The following is an 18,041-nucleotide window of genomic DNA, read 5'->3' as shown; positions in this document are numbered from 1 at the left end:
ATTAATAGGATGGCAGACTTTATTTACTGAAAGAGATATTTCTCACCATTTAACTCCAGAAGTATTTATGTCAGCATATTTTTTGAAATGTGACTTTGTGCCAAATTATTAGTAAGTCTTAGATGATTTTTTCCTGTATCACTAATGTTTCATCAACACCTAAACATCCATTAATAGAGAAATAAACTATGATAAATAGAACAGTCTGTTACATAGTCACTGAAGTCATTTTTTAATAATTTACATAGCCCTGGCTGTTGTGGCTCAGTGATTTGAGCGCTGGCCTGCAAACCAAAGGATCGCCAGTTCGATTGCCAATCAGGGCACATGCCTGGATTGTGAGCCAGGTCCCCGGTAGGGAGCTCACAAGCAACCACACATTGATGTTTCTTTCCCTCTCTTTCTCCCTTCCTTCCCTCTATCTAAAAATAAAATAAAGTCTTTTAAAAAATAATTTTTATAAAACATTAAAAAAATTCTTAAACAGTTAAGCGGTAAAAGTAAGGTAGAAAACTCATTGACCCCAAAGCTTACATAAAATGTTTGGAAGGCTATATTCCAGGTACATTTTTAAAAAATTTGCAGCAAATATAAAGTGTGCTACCGTTATTGAGGAAGACTTACTTCACCCATGTTTTTGTTACCTTTGTACATGCTCTTCATTCTGCCTGAAATGCCCTCCCTTTTATTTGCACGTTTTACTTCTGTTCGTGCTCACCTTGCATGTTGCCTAATTTTTGAAATCTATTTTGAGCCCTAAAAGATTCTAATTAAAATAAAAGGGTTTAAAACAGTGCCATGTAGTTGTTGCTCAGTAAATATTTGTTGAATGAATGTGAGTGAATGAATGAATGAATGTATGGGTTTATTTTAATTGCCAGAAGGGTGGGGGAGCAATATAAAGGTAGATAAAATGCAACAAGATAATGAATGTAGACAGAGGTAGGAATTCTACAATGGAACCAAGAATAACATATTACTCTACACAAAAATATACACTGTGAGGTTCTGTATTCTTTTTTGTGTGTGTGCTGCAGTGTTCATTATTTCAGTACTAAAGTCAATTTCGCCTGTCTTGTATTTCTCCCTCTCCCTCCAGTTTTGTCAAGATATAATTGACGTATAACATTGTATTAGTTTAAGGTGTACAAGACGTTTGTATATTCTTACCAAGGCTAGGTATATGAGGGAAAACTCTTCAATAACCTAAGCCAATTGCTCAGGATAAGCTCAGTTGTTCTAACACTAAAATCAGAAAGAAATTTCTGCTTATGGTCCTTCTAAAGAAGATGTTTGAAAATGTATTTAACTGTGTGCTTACTCACCCTTTCAAGAAACAAGATAATGAGTTCAGTAGGGCTCTTTTTTTAATGACTCGTTAACATAGATTAGTGCTGTCACAAAACAAGGTATAGGTGGGGGTAAGGTTAAGACATGGGGCACTCTCTGTGCTACACAGTTAAGAGAGTAAAGTGCCTTTGGCTAGATCTGGACTAGACTCCACTATCTTTGCTGAGATCATCTTCAGTATTATATGAAGAATGCTGGTTTTTCTGACAGACATAAGAGTATTGTCTCGTTGATGGTGCAGGCAAGACCGAGTCATACAGTAGCCAGCTCCAGCTGGAGACGTACATCTTTTTGTTGAATAGGCTCTCATAAGCTTTGGTGAGAGGTTGTTTTAAAACCAAGGAGTATAGTAATAGGAATCACACCACAGGGGTGATGTGGCATTAGGCCTCATCAAATTTCCCTTTCTTGCTATTGGAGATTTTTAGTAGTAAGCTAGAGTGGGCAACTACACCCCACACCTAGCTGGATGATAGTGGATTCCTTAAACTTTTCTACTTAGACCCATTCATTGTGGTGGTTAAGTGATTTTAGTAGCCCTAAGTCCCTCTTGAAAGTAGGCAGGATTAAAAAAATATTCATAATTACACTAAGTTTAACAGGCAGCTGTAAAGACTGGGCTAGACCTGAAATTAGAGCTGCAACTCTTTAGTATTTCTGATGTTTCACTTCCTGATAGGAATTAATCAAATGCTTGCATGTCTTTTACTATAGATGAATGGAATGATGAGACTGGAGATTAATAAGTATATATTGTGTGACTTTTTCTGACTTTGTGTGACGGTCAATTAAAGTTTTTATGTGTTATAATGGCATTAAAAATAAAATTGGAGTTCTTTATCAGATTTTGAACTTAATAGTAATTGGTAAAGTAACTCAAGGAAAAAAAGTAGTATAAGCCACCATTAGGCAAGTTATACTGAGAAGTATGGAAGTTACATTAAGGAGTAAGAAGTAAATGCTGTAGATACAAGGGAAGGAGAGATCAGTGTGTCAGAAACAGTGGTTGGTTTCTGAGAACTTCATGGAGAAGGGCTGAGCCTTAAATACAGAAATTGGAAGGAAAAGCATTCCAGGAATTCTGACTTGATTAAGCATAAACATGGAGGTAGGGCTGTTTGTTCTGTGTTCAGAAGACACAAAGCAAGAAATTACTTTGACCAGGTGATATAGTTCAGGAGGAGAGCTAATCAATTAATTATCAGCCAGACTAGAGCCAGATAGTGGAAGCTTTTGAATGTCACCCTAAGAAATTTGACTTTATTGTGCAAAACACTTCTCAAGATCAGAGGGAGACTTTTGAATGGGAAGAAGTATTTGGAAATAAGTATTGTATGTAACCTGCGATCAATTTTATCTTTGCTCGTATGTAAGTGTTTAGAGTGGTTGTGTGTGTTTAGTGGGGACCAAGGAAAGAGCCGAAAATGTGATGAGTACCAGTAATAAAAACAGCATTTTATTGGTGCAGGATCAGTGGAACAGAATGGATACTACAAACTGATTGATAAAAGTATGGGAACTTAGAAGGCAAAAAATGGCATTTTAAATCAGAAAAATTATAGAATATTCAGTAATTGGGATATTTCTACCTCACACCCAAAGGGAAGAACCCCAGATGCATAGATGAAACAGCTAAGTGTAAAAGGGAAAACTGAAAAATTATTAGTAGAAAATACAAGAAAATAGATTTTATTGTCTTGGGAGTAGGAAAGACTTTCTAGCAAGATATAAAATACAGATGCTATAAAGGACACAGTATTCTTTATCTCTATCCTCTACATTTGACTGCATAAAATTAAAAAAACCATCCATGGAAGAAGATATTTTTAAAGAATTGAAGCATGCTAGAAGGAAACATTTGCAGTAGGTATAACAATAAATTCATTCATGACCCAACTTAAAGAACTTCTGCAAGTCAATAAAGACAACCCAATAGAATAGTGAACATGGGAACATTAAATAATTCACATAAAAGGAAATACACAGTGCCCGTAAATTTTGGAAGAGATTGCAGTCTACTCAGTCATCTGAGAAATGCAGATTAAAATAAGATCTTTTCTTTTTCTCATGAGATGATCAGAAGTTAAAGATGGTGGTTACTATGTTGGCGAGGCCGTGGAGAAATAGGTACCCTCATATGTTGGTTGGAGGCCTTCTCTAACAACTTTGTTTAAAATAAATCCCTATTCCCCACTCCTAGCATTCAGCTTTTCTCCTTGCATTATTTCTCTCCATAGTACTTGCCACCTGGCTCACAATATATTTTGCTTGTTTGTATTTTACTAGATATAAACTGGCTTCTACTAGAATACAAACTCGTCAGGGGAGGCCCTCCCCCGCCCCTTGTGCTGTGTATCCCCAGCACTTGGATAATAGTTCACAGTACCTAGGTGTGCAATAAGTGTGTGTTGAGTTTATGTTCCAGATCAAGATGACTCATTTGAAATACTTCTGTAAGGCTGTTATTCGATAAAAAATAGAGTAGAAAGGACATTTATTTATTTATTTATTCAACCGTTTATTTATTTATTTAAATCCTCACCCAAAGATATGTTTATTGATTTTTGGTGGAGGGAACATCAATGTGAGAGAGAAACATCGATCAGCTACCTACTGTGCACGACCCGGCTGGGGAGTGAACCTGCAGTGTAGGTATGTGCCCTGACTGGGAATTGAACCCACAACCTTTTGGTTTACAGGATGACACTCCTGTCAGTTGAGCCAACCGGCCAGGGCTAGAAAGGACATTTCAAAGGTTTCATTAGTTGGAATCTTGAATCTCTTCCCTTTTTCAAATAAAGTCTAGTTTGAAGTAGGCATTTTCATACCTTTTTTGGGAGATGAAAGTTTCAGAACCTTGAAAAGCATTATAGGAATAGGTTCTTAAAAGCTTTCCAGACTGACTCATTTTTGATCACGAGTATAGTGCAGCAGCACTTTTGGGACTTTTGCTGACAGCCCATTGGCTGGCTTACTTCGGAATTGTAAATGTGTGGGAGAATAATGCCCCTATTATCCCTCATCATGTCTAATTCTAGAAGATACTGTGGTGGAAACCTTACCTTTCCATGGTAAAATGTAGCTGCCCAGGAATGATGAAGGGCACCATCATGTCAGGTACCAGTCACTTAGGTTATACTTTATAGGTAAAAATAATATTGTTGCTGTGTTATTAGTTTTGACAATTGCTGCCTAAAGTGTTTTAAAATTGTATCTTTGGTCCATAACTCTCCTTAAATTCAGTGTACAGCTGCCTATTTGATGTTTCCAATTGGGTGTGATAATATCTATCTCAAATTTAATGTGCCCCAAACCAGTTTACCAGTTTTCCTTTCCTAACTTGCTGCTTTTCAAGTCTTCCTGTCTCAGTTCTTGTATTTGTTCAGGCCAAGAGTCATCCTTCATACCCCTAATTCAATATATATCAGGAAGCACTGTTGACTCTACCTTCACAGTACATGTATAATCTGTTCACTCCTCACTGTCCTCACTGCTGCACCCTGTTTCAAACCACCATCTCTCACCAGAATTATTGTAAGAACTTTGCAAATGGTCTTACTGCTTCTGTCTTTGCTTCCCCATAGTCCTGTCTCAATAAGGCAGCCAGAGTGAGCTTTCTATTCCTTTCCTCAAAAATCTTTTGTGACTTAGTATCAGTAAAAAGCTAGTCTTAGGATCTGTAATTATTATTTATAAAGCCCTTAAAAGGGGGAGGGTTTGTATATTTACATGTGGTCAAATTTTAATGAGAGAAGAACCTCAGGGTTCCTCCAGAATTTTGAGTTCTTTGAGTAACAGTGTAGACTTGGGCCACTAACTGTACTACCACCCAAGAAATCTGTTTATCTTTCTTGATTAACTGTCTAATATGTGTCAAGCAAGCACTATGCTTTGTGCTGGGAATACATAACAGGCAGGCAGGTAAGCAGTTATAGCACAGCATTCTACTTTTAGTAGATTAGGGAAACTACTCGTCTTCGGGACTGAGGTCAGGGAATGCTTCACAAAGAAGTGATGCATTAGCTGAGATAGGAAGCAATGGGCACAAGATTTGAGTTGGGATGTGTGGGTGGGGAATATGTAAAACTCCAGAGTTAACAGAAAGCCATACCTTTTAGGGCAATTGAAAAGTGTGAGGGAGAGGGATTTGCTGGACAAAAGACAAAATGCTAGAGAAAAAAGTAAGATATTCCAAGCCTTTTGACATTATCCTGAAGACTATGAAAAAGCTTAAAAGTTTTAAGGAATGACATGAGATTATCATTTTAGGAAGATCACTTACAGTGGCAGCTTTCGGAGTCAGTGCCTCTAGGGTGGGGCTCAGAAATGTCCTTTTTAAAATTTGCTTTAATTGCACCACACCTGACTCTTTGAGAACAGCTGAATTAGGATGGCTCTCTAGTATTAGACTGAATTTTGCTCATCCAAACTGTTACTTTGGTGCTGTGGTCAGTAAAAAACTTTCTTTCCTCATTTGGGCTAGCTGTCCAACTTGTCCTTCAAAACAAGTAAATAATTAAATTGGGGGCTGGTTAAAGTGGGCTGTTGGATTTGAGACATTCACACAAGCTAAAGTTGTCCCAATTTAGCAATGTATTTAACTTTCTTTTGAAATGTTTCTTTTTCCATCTCTGAGCTATTAGAGTATTTTGTGACAAAGCAAAAGCTAGGAACCACCTGTTTTAAAAAACTCTAAATGGAAATTACCTAGAGAAGGGTAGGGAATACACCTACCCAGGGAATACACCTGGTAACTCGGAAGTTTTGGAAGGTTATTAAGAAAATGAAGCATCTGCTCTGGCTGGTGTGGCTCAGTGGATTGAGTGATGGCCTGCGACCCAGAGTTGCAAGTTTGATTCCTGGTTGGGTCACATGCCTGGGTTGCGGGCCAGGTCCCCTTTTGGGGACGTTTGAGAGGCAACTGATTGATGTATCTCTTGCATGTTGTTTTTCTCTCTCTCCTTTTCCCACCTTTCCTCTCTCTAAAAGTAAATAAATAAAATCTTAAAGAAAATAAAGCATGAAAGTCTTTAGGGTTGAGATGCAGGAGCAGTGAGAATGTAGGCTACTAGGAGAGGTAGAAGATGGGGGTATGCAAAGGAAGGAGAGAAGCTTTTCCTTTTTAAAAAAGATTTTATTTATTTATTTTTAGGTGGGAAGGGAGAGGGAGAAAAGGAGAGAAACGTCAATGTGTGGTTGCTTCTCAGGAGCCCCCCACTGGGGGATCGGGCCCACAACTGAGGCATGTGTCCTGACGGGGAATCTAACCAGCAGCCCTTTGCTTTGCAGGCTGTCACTCAGTCCACTGAGCCACACCAGCCAGGGCGAGAAGCTTTCTTATGGTGAAGAAATAATGCTTTTTAGGCTTTAGCCATTTAGAAAAATAATTATTTATTTATTTTTTAGAGAGGGAGGGAGGGAGGGAGGAAGAGACCGAGAGAAACATCAACATGTGAGAGACATGGATTGGTTGCCTCTTGCACACTCCTCAACTGGGGACCTGGCCTGCAAGCCAGGCATGCGCCCTGACCAGGAATCCAACAGGTGACCTTTTGGTTTGCAGGACAGCACCCAACCCATTGAGCCACTCGAGCAGGGCAGCCATTTTTCCTTGTATCAAAGTCCTATTTGGTACTTCTTGTTGCATACAGAAAAGTTTTTCAAATTTACTCACTTAACCACAAATGTGGTAGTTATCCTGCACTCTCTCCCTTCTATAATTGGCTATTTAATTCTCTTATAAAAAAGTCTTTTCAAATTTCTCCTAACCCCTCCTTTTCTTCTTTAACCTCCATCAATACTGGTTAAATTTAGGTGTGCATCTTTATCATGGAATATTGCACTGATTTATTGAATCTCACTGATCTAGGCACCCTTTAGTTGTTTTCCCATCCTAATATATGCCCTTTTAAAGACTTATATCTGTTCTTATAATACTCCACTCATGCTAAAATAATTTCCTTTCTTAAAACTTTATTCTTTAACTTTTCTGCCTTCGCATATTTTTAAGTCCCACAAGGTCATGGACTTCGTCGTGTTCTCCACTGTATCTCTACTGTATTTCCAGAGCTGAGAAGACAGCCTTGTATACTCCTGGTGCTCAATGACTAAGGAGCTTCAGGGAATACAGTAAGACTTCAGGGAATACATCAGGCTGCTGCTTTTTTTTTTTTTTTAAATGAAGATTTTATCTCTTTAGTTTTAGAGAGAAGGAAAGGGAGGGAGAGAGAGAGGGAGAGAAACATTAGTGTGATACATCAATCAGTTGCTTCTCCCATGCCTCCAGTTGGGGACCTGGCTGGCAACCCAGGCATGTGCCCTGCATCAGAGTTGAATCAGAGACCTTTTGGTTCTCCGGCCGGTGCTCAATCCACTGAAACATAGCAGCCGGGGTCAAGCTGCTGCTTTTTAAAAATCAGTTTTTTAAATGTGCGTGTGTATAATTTATATTTAATTTATATATTATCTATAATATGTAGTTTATATAATATATGTGTAATATTTTATTCCCTTTTCCTCATTGATACAACACATGTCAAATATTCCAAGATAAATGAATTTCTCTGGGTTTCCCTAGTCTCTGCAGTGTTTTTTCCTTCTCAAGAAGGTAGAGAAAGCAATAATGACTCATGTTGGTTTGTTTCCTTCAAGTGCTTCATGCAAGTCTCATCACTGCCTCTAATATGTGACTCATTTGTTAAGAATAAGCATTATTTAGGCAGGATCTGTAAGTTCCCTGGAGCTATTGTGGAAGAGCTTATGTAAGAAATACATAATTATGAACTTGTAAAGATACATAGTTAACCTAATTGTTCAGCATGACTCCTTTGCAGTCTACCTCGTAAGTAAATCGGTATTTTGCAAAGTGCAGTTTAATGCTCCTATAGAAATGAATTACACCATTGAAAAATAAGTAAAATATTTACATGTTTATCAAGTCTAAAAGTTTCCTGTTATTAAATGGTAATATTTTCAACTAATTATTCTCATCTTAAAATAATATTCAACAAATTTTTAAAATTTTATGTATGTATTTTTAGAGAGGGCAAGGGAGGGAGAGAGGGAGAGAAACATCACTATGTGGTTGCCTCTTGCGCGCCCCCTACTGGGGGACCTGGCCTGCAACCCAGGCATGTGCCCTGGCTGGGAGTTCTAACCAGTGATCTTTTGGTTTGCAGGCTGGCACTCAATCCACTGAGCCACACCAGCCAGGGCTATATTCAACAATTTTTGTATTTTTTTCAGAATATATTATGATTTGGTGTTTCATTTATACGTTAAGAGATTCAGTACTTTTACCACTTATCACCGACTAATACTCAATTTATTTTTTTACATTTAATCTTTATTGTATTTTTTCCATTACCATTTGGTTCCCTAATACCTACCCTCCCAGCAATCATCACACTGTTGTCCATATCCATGATTCCTCCTTCCTTTTAGCTAAATCCCTTCACCTCCTCCCCACTCCAACTAGCTGTCAGTCTGCTCTCCATCTTTGAGTCTGTCTCTGTTTTGCTTATTAGTTCAGTTTGTTCATTAGATTCTACATAGGAGTGAAATCATACAGTATTTTTGTTTCTCTGATTGGCTTATTTCACTTAGCATAATGTTCTCCAAGTCCATCCATACTGTAGTAATTTTATTTTGTACAGACAAATAAACACAGGTTTTAGATTTAAGGATTTCAGTTCCCCTTGCCATACACACACACACACACACACACACACACACACACACACACACACACACACACACACACACACACACACACACCCCCCCCCCCCCCCCCCCCCGCATGAGGGTAATCTTGTTGTATTTCCCAACTGCAAAAAATGGCATTTAATAGTAGACATACCTTGGCAGAAAAGGTACACATTACCAATAAATAATTATTCAATTCAAACTATGGAAAAACTTAAAGACCAGGCTACTTATACCCTTTCCCTGAAAAAATAATAATCATATGAATACAGTAATAATAGCTACCATTTTTTGAGTTTACTGTGTTCTAAGCACAGTGCTAAAGGCTTAACATGGATTATGCCATCTAATCCTCAGAAAGTCTTATGAATACTATTGTTAACCCAATTTCCAGATGAAATGGAGGCTTACAGAAGTTATCTTGTCTAAGACCACAGGTAGAAAGTAGTGAAATCAAAACCACAATCCAGGCAGTTTGTCTTAGAACCTCTGTTCTCATCCATTCTGCTGTTAGCTTAAAAGGACTGAAAGAACCCAAATACTAGTCTCTCCCATCATTGTTACTTTTAAAAAGTAATGTTAAAAGGTAGAAGATGTAAATGAAAAAAACTCATGATCCCACTAATTGTAGGAGGTTGGACCCACAAACTCTAAAAACCCTATACTATTTGATTACGTTCCTTAATCAAGAAAAAATCCTTGCCATCAACAAACAGGCCAGAGAAATGAAAAGTACCAAGAAACAAAACAAACAAAATTTACTTATGGTATCATTAGGCTCACTTTACACTATATGAATACATTATATCCCAGTCAAGAAATCAGTAATTCTTGTGAAGTTGAAAACTTCAAGAGAAACAGTGTTATATTCATATAATATTTTATTTACTGACTTTTCTGAAACATGTCAAAATTCATATGGCTAATGGAACTTATCATATTAAAATGTTCAACATAACAAATTCCTAACAAAAACTATGTTAATACAGGAATCAACATGCGAACATTACATTAGGTGCTAAAATTCAGGTTACAAATATAAATATCAAATAATATCATACTTTTGGTTTAATAGAAAATAAAACACTTGTGAAGTCATGCTTAACACCTTGGTTAAGTAAAGAGAGAAATGGGCAGGGGTGTCAAAGGTATGCAGAGATTTAACAGTTCATGTCATTTGTAGCCCTTCTGACAAACTATAGGGAAAAATGTGACAAATGCTCTGTAATATGGTGGCTTCAGTTCATCAGTGATCACTGTGTTCATGTGTTTTAAGCGCTGAAGACTAGATTCAAGGTCTGTTCAACAAGCTAATAATACTATAAGTCCCTTATATTAAAAAACATAGTTTCAATTTAGAAAGTTCAAGACATAGCCTACTTGTTTTTTTTCTAAATATATTTATTGATTATGCTATTACAGTTGTCCCATTCCCCCCCCCCCCACTCCACTCTGTCCTGCCCACCCCTCCCTCCCACATTCCCCCCCTATAGTTCATGTCCATGGGTCATGTATATAAGTTCTTTGGCTTCTACATTTCCTACACTATTTTTACCCTCCCCCTGTCTATTTTCCACCTATCATCTATGCTACTTATTCTCTGTACCTTTCTCCCCCTCTCCCCTCCCCACTCCCCTACTGACAACCCTCCATGTGATCTCCATCTCTATGGTTCTGTTCCTGTTCCAGTTGTTTGCCTAGTTTGCTCTTGTTTTTGTTTTAGGTGTGGTCGTTAATAACTGTGAGTTTGCTGTCATTTTTACTGTTCATATTTTTTATCTTCTTTTTCTTAGGTAACTCCCTTTAACATTTCATATAATAAGGGCTTGGTGATGATGAACTCCTTTAACTTGACCTTATCTGAGAAGTACTTTATCTGCCCTTCCATTCTAAATGATAGCTTTGCTGGATACAGTAATCTTGGATGTAGGTCCTTGCGTTTAATCTTGGGTAATGTAATTATGATGTGCCTTGGTGTGTTCCTCCTTGGGTCCAGCTTCTTTAGGACTCTCTGAGCTTCCTGGACTTCCCGGAGGCCTATTTCCTTTTCCAGATTAGGGAAGTTCTCCTTCATTATTTATTCAAATAAGTTTTCAGTTTTTTGTTCTTCCTCTTCTCCTTCTGGCACCCCTATAATTCGGATGTTGGAACATTTCAAGATGTCCTGGAGGTTCCTAAGCCTCTCCTCATTTTTCTGAGTTCTTGTTTCTTCATTCTTTTCTGGTTGGATGTTTCTTTCTTCCTTCTGGTCCACAACGTTGATTTGAGTCCCAGTTTCCTTCACGTCACTGTTGGTTCCCTGTACATTTTCCTTTGTTTCTCTTAGGATAGGCTTCATTTTTTCATCTGGTTTTTGAACAGATTCAACCAATTCTGTGAGCATCTTGATAACCAGTGTTTTGAACTGTGCATCCGATAGGTTGGCTATCTCTTCCTCGCTTAGTTGTATTTTTTCTGGAGCTTTGAAGTGTTCTGTCATTTGGGCCTTTTTTTTTTTTTTTTTTTGTCTTGGTGCATCTGTTACTTTAAGGGGGGGAGGCTTAGGTGTTCCCCGGGGCGGGGTAACGCTGGTCGCTGTGCTGTGACGCTGTACGTGGGGGAGGGGCCTAGAGGGAGCAATGGCGCCCGCTTCACTCTCCTCCAGATTTCAATCTTTCACTCCACTACCCACAATCAAACTGGGCCCCTCTGGTGCTGGTTCCCAAGTGGGTGGGCCTTTGCACACTCTAGGCCCCTGTGGGTCTCTCCAGCGACCTCTCCTGTGAGGCTGGGAGTCTCTCCTGCTGCTGCCCCAACCCCCATGGGCGTTTTCAATCAGAGGTTTGAGGCTTTATTTCCCGGAGCTGGAGCCCTGGGTTGCATGGTCTGCTTCGCTCCCCGCCATTAGTCCGGTTTATCTATGCGTGAATGTGGGGGCCGTGGGTTGCTACCCCCGCTCTGCCTGCTCCGCTCTCCGCCACTCTTGAGTCTGGCCCTCTGGGTTTATCTGTGCGTGAATGTGGGTTCGCAGGGTCTAATAGTGGTCAGACTGCCTGCCCTGTTGATCCCACACTCCGCCAGTCTTGGTCCTGCCACGGCAACGCGAGTCCTCTCCACCCCGGTGCCCGTCTCCGCCCCTCCTACCGGTCTGGATGAATGTTTATTTTTTATTTCCTTGGTGTCGGACCCCCTTGCCGTTCGATTTTCTGTCAGTTGTGGTTGTGCGAGGAGGCGCAGTTTGTCTTCCTACGCCGCCATCTTGGTTCTCTCAATCAGCCTACTTGTTTTCACAATTACATTTAGATACAATTGAGATTATACTACTGTACATAATCAGATATACTGCTATGCACAGTTAATTCTAGTTAATAGGTTTTATATTTGTTTGTCATCAACAGTACACGTTTTATATCTAAAAAGAAATCTTAATCCAGCAAAATTTGTTAACATTTAATTTCTTTTAAAGAGGAAGAAACTAACTTAAGAATAGGCATTTTTTGATAGCTCATTTTCAAATTACTGATAAAAACGTACTAAAAGAGGCCCTGGCTGGTGTAGCTCAGTGGATTGAGCGTGGGGCACGTCCCCTACATGGGCTCATGCCAGAGGCAACATTGATGTTTCTCTCTTTTTCTCCCTCCTTTCCTCTCTCTCTAAAAACAAATAAAATCTTTAAAAAAAATTAAAAACAGAACTTAGAATGTCTGAAAAATATTGTAACCTCATTTATAAAGCCTTATTTGACCATTCCCCTTTGGCAAAATAATAATTATTTTTTAAAGATTTTATTTATTTACTTTTAGAGAGAGGGGAAGAAAGGAAGAAAGAAGGGAGAGAAACACAGATTGGTTGTTTCTTGCATATCCCCAGTCGGGGACCTGGCCCAAAACACAGGCATGTGCCCTAGCTGGGAATCGAACTGGTAACCCTTTGGTTTTCAGACTGGCGCTCAGTCCACTGAGCCACACCAGCCAGGGCTAGGCTTTTACTCTTTGCTGTCAGCTCCCTGTTCACTGTTTTCTCAGCCTCCTCGCTCAGTTAATTAAACTGGGTTCTCCTATCCCTTCAGTTCTGCCTGGCCAAATCCTACATTTTCTTTGAGACCCAGCTTTCTTCTTCCTTCCAACAATATGACTGTCTAGAGTATTTCTAGCTCAGGAAGATCTCCTTGTCTTAAAAGTGTTTGTTTATGTGGGTATGCCATCATATCCTATATGGTAATCCTATGGGTGGGTTGTCTCGGTTTCAACTGAGAGGTAGTAAGTCATTTTTCATATTCAGATCACTGACAGTACTTCTACAGGATTTTAAATAATATGTCCAACATGTTAATATGTTTTTGTGTTTGTAGACCTGAAAAATGTCTGAAAATTCCAGTGACAGTGATTCATCTTGTGGCTGGACTGTCATCAATCATGAGGTATGCTATTTAATACTTTTTATATGGCAGTTTGTAATATTACAGTGTTAGCAGTGATTTAAGCTAGGTTCTTTGAAAGCCAATATTTTTCTACATTTAAGCATATGGTTTCATTGTCTATAGCTTGGACATTTTTCCACCTACATTAAACTTCATTACTAAAACTCTGCATGAGCCAGCATCATCTACATTATTGTACGTTATTTTTCTCAGCTTTGTGAGATAGTAGGAAAATATTTATTGAGGGTTTATTATTGGTCAGGTCCTGTGCTTTACCTACATGCTCATAATTTTAAACCTTTGGTATAAATTGTTTTTATTCTCATTTCATAGTTGAGAAAAGTAAAGCTTAGAGAATTTGAGTAATTTGGCCAAGAATAGGTAATTGGAAAATATCAGAGCCTGCATTTAAATAGAACAGAAAGGAGCATGGAGAACATGTGTTCCATTTATAATATGTATTAGCAGAAAGTATGTATTGACAGAAAAAGGACTATGGCTAGAACTTTATTACAAAATGAATTTTATATAGAAGTATGATGTTACATAATTAGCATATAATAAACATATTCTCACACTTGCAATATATATTCATTTTAGGAAAATCACAAAATACTGATGAATAGAAGCAATAACAAAAATCATCTATACCTATTCAAAGTTTTAATGGATTTATATGTTTTCCTGTTTGTTCTTAGGATCTCTTAAGCCTCGCTTACTTTCCTTCATTTATAAAGATTTAAAATGGTGTACATATATATATGTGTGTGTGTACATATATATATATATGTACACACACACATATATATATACAGACACACACACACATATACATACATACATACATACGTATATTTTTATCCTCACCCAAGGATATGTGTATTGATTTTAGAGAAGGAGGGGGAGGGAGAGCGAGAAGAGAAACACTGATGTGAGATTCCTTGTGCGCCCTGACTGGGGATCCAACCCACAACCTAGCCATGTGACCTGATCGGGAATCGAATCCGCATTCTTTTGGTGTATGGAATGACACTCCAGCTGAGCCACCTAGCCAGGGCTAAAATGATATTTTTTACCATTTGATAATTTAAGATTTAGATAAATGATTAGTCATATCTTCTAGAAAACAACATTAACAAAAAAAAGATGGCTTTTTCCACAAGAAATTTTCACAGTTTAATAGCAGTTGTACCAACTGGTTTCTTCCATCCTTCCTTCCTATCTTTTTTGGTGAGGTAATTTTTGTTTTTGTTTTTTTTTTTAAATAAGTGACTTTTCTATTATTAACCTGTTTTCTATTCTACAAAGCTTAGATGAACTCCCGTAGTAACATCTTCTCAGTCAAGGATAATTAACTAGGAGCAAGGCGGCTGTGGGGGTCCTCCTTGTGGTTTGCAGTGTGAAGCAAGACAGCACGCGAACCACTCTGCCGCTTAGACACGTGTGTCATTAGGGCATTCTGTATTAGGGATGTCTTGTCACAGAGTAAATCATGTCTGTACTTTTATGTCTCTTCCCTCCATATCTAGTTATCAAGTTCTACTCTTCTTTTGCTCTTGTGTCTTACATGTGTTTCCTTTTCTTTTTCTATTGGCCCCATTTTCATTTAGGCCAGAACTGATCTCCTCTGAGACCCCCAACCCATCCCTAACCTTGCTTCTGTTTCTGTCATTCTCCTACCACTTTAGGCAACCCCAAAGACTTATATTTAGGATTGATTCTTTAGTACTCAACTCAAAACCCACTCATTTAATGAATTCTTTTAATTTTGTTGTTTTGAGCTATGTTTATCAGGAGAACTCAGGCCTTTTGGTTTCATGGGTTAGTAAACTGTAGGATAATTGAGGGAGGAGTATGGGGAGAGGCAGAATCAAATGACTGGTTAACTTTATTTTGCTATTTAAGGCACAAGATCCACAAGACAGCCTGATTGAAAACTGAAAACAAATTGAGAACCAAGAAATACTGTATAGCAGTTTTTACATTTTATCGCTCATTTTTAACTTTACAAGTGAATGATAACAAAACCTCAAAAAAAAAAAAAAAGATAATCTGACATCAAAATAAGGACAAGCTTGAAATTAATGATTAATCTAAAATTATATAAATGAAGTTTACGGCATTAATGTGATGGGTTCATGTTAAGCCTTGCCCTTAAACTTTTTTAGTTTTACATTTCTATGATAAGTAGTTACTTAAATGTGGCTGTTTATCTGAATAGGCTATAAATTTGAATTTTGGATTCAAATATTTTATGTCTTATAGTACCTATAACAAACTGCCTTGCCTATAGTAGGTCTTTAATGTTGAGTACAAGTAAATTAGTAGAAGTAGCTAAGTTCAGAGACTTTTATCTTCTGAGATTCAAATTTGTTGCTTGGGCTTATAAAATAGTCATCAGATCATTTGACTTTTGGGCTGACTTCTGTTTTAGAATCTAAACCTGTTCTCCATTATGCTGTTTCCTTGCCATAGACCTTTATGGACTAAATTGAACAAAAGGCGGTCAGATTAGATCTTTTTTCTTTGGAGTATGGCAGCATTGAGACTTGTGGTAATGGAAGCATCAACTTGTAGTCAAACCTAGCTTTGAGGAGCTGATGGATAAATAACTGACTTTCACTTTTCCCTAGGGGTCTGATATAGAGATGGTGAATTCTGAACATGGGACAGCCAGTGACAGCTGTGAGCTCACCCCAGAGGATTCATCTTTAGAGCAAGAGGAGCTACAAGTATTGCAATTAGAGCAGGGAGGTAAGAGGTTTAAAAAGTCTGACTTTTTATTTTTTAAAATAGGATGTATGAGGGACATTACAAATCTTACCCTCATCTGGATAATCTAAATGATTAAGTCACCGAAGGACTAGAAGTTGAGTATGTAGGTGGGAAGGCTTGCAGAGCCTGGTGGTACCATCCTGTGCAGGGGTTTGTTTATTTGCAGCTGTAGTATATGTTTGGGCCTCCAGATAACTCTTTGATGTTACATGTGTTAGTAACTCAGTACTATTAATCTTAAAACTAGTGATGTACGAAATTACTGAATTCATCACAAGTGATTTACTAAACTCATTTCCATTTATTGTCACACTTAAGACTACTTTGGTTAGAGGTAGTAAATGATATCTAACTATTGTATTACATTTATGTTATATATAATCATACTTCATACGAGATTTGATGTTCACATTAATTAGAGAAATATGATGCCCAAATAATTAACGTATACCCTTATCTTCATATTTAAATTACTATTATTTCTTTTTTAAAATATATTTCATTGATTACACTATTACAGTTGTCCCATTTTTTTCCTTCCCTTTATTCCTCTCCACCCTGTAACCCCCTTCCGCCAGCATTCTGCCACCTGAGTTCATGTCCGTACAAGTTCTTTGCTTTCTCCATTTTCCATATTATTCTTAACATCCCCCTGTCTATTTTGTACCTACCATTTATGTTTCTTATTCCCTGTACCTTTTCCTCCCATTCTCCCCCACCCCCTCCGTGCTGATAACCTTCTCTGTGATTCTGTTCCTGTTTTAGTTTGCTTATGTTTTGGTTTTAGGTGTGGTTGTTAATAACTGTGAGTTTGCTGTCTGTTTTAGTTGCTCTTAAATGATAACTAAAATTATCACCTGACAGTTTCAAATACTGAAACAAATATATTGAAATACAGAGATCTTTTTAGCAACAGAGGAATAACTTTATGTGTCATTAGATTAAATCCATTAAAAAAAATTAGGGATACATTTTATATACTCAGATTATTATATTTGTAGACTGCCAGAGTGATAAAGTATAACTAAATTGATTTTTGCTTTATATCAGAGAGTAGCCAAAATGTCACAATGTTAGTGGAAGAAACTGCTTATCCAGCTTTGGAGGAAACGAAGTCAGCACATGAGGTAACCTTGTGTTTTACTCTGGAAATATGGTAAACATAGAGAGTACTACTTAAAGCTACCATTTCTATTTGTGCATTCTGTTCTTATTTTAATTATAAACAAATTTCATTGAAAATTTTGAGACTTCCCAGATCAATTGCTTTTAAGTTTAAAATTATTAGCTTTTATTTAAATTTCTGATTGAGATATCTTTTAATTTAGAAAAGTAATTTCTTGGTAATTTATGATCAGATCACCCTGAGAGGTTACTTTCCATAGAACCCCACTTTTTGTCCACAGTTCCCCCTTTTGGTCAAATAGTGTGGTCTTATAGTGCTGGGAAGGCTCATTCCTAGGAAGTCTCAGTATTGATGTCTTGTGACCACTGGAGATGGGGCAATATTGTAATCATGGGATCTGAGTTGAGGCAGAATTTTCCCAAAAGAAGAAAGGTGATTAAATGGAATGCAGTCAGGTCTCATGGCCTTCATTGTGAAAAAATACTCAGACTATTTCTATCCTGTAAACTATGACTTGAGTCCTGCCTTCCATCTCATTTTTCTGCATTTGGATCTAGTATAACACTTATGTAAGCCATGAAAAGGGTATTAACAGTGATAGATGTTCAGCCATCATAAACAGTTGTACTATATAGAAGAACCCAAAGAACAAGTATAACTGTTATTATGACTAATACCATTAGCAGA

The 18,041-nt window shown here is 37.7% G+C and overlaps 1 protein-coding gene across 5 annotated transcripts in view; it reads left to right on the top strand.

The window, feature by feature from the left end:
• Positions 1-18,041, top strand: part of CCPG1 (cell cycle progression 1) — a 63,749-nt gene that overhangs the window by 10,048 nt on the left and 35,660 nt on the right. For all 5 annotated transcript variants that reach the window (XM_045201562.3, XM_045201564.3, XM_024568139.3 and 2 more), the window contains exons 2-4: positions 13,385-13,453; positions 16,087-16,207; positions 17,279-17,355. In XM_045201562.3, the coding sequence (XP_045057497.2) occupies positions 13,394-13,453; positions 16,087-16,207; positions 17,279-17,355 (258 nt within the window). In that variant the 5' untranslated portion in view covers positions 13,385-13,393. The remainder of the gene's footprint in view (positions 1-13,384; positions 13,454-16,086; positions 16,208-17,278; positions 17,356-18,041) is intronic.

This window comes from Desmodus rotundus, chromosome 7, assembly GCF_022682495.2.
Source record: "Desmodus rotundus isolate HL8 chromosome 7, HLdesRot8A.1, whole genome shotgun sequence".
In the NCBI taxonomy this organism is placed as follows: Eukaryota; Metazoa; Chordata; class Mammalia; order Chiroptera; family Phyllostomidae; genus Desmodus; species Desmodus rotundus.
Note: the sequence above shows the minus strand (reverse complement) of the source record. Positions and strands in the feature narration are given on the sequence as shown.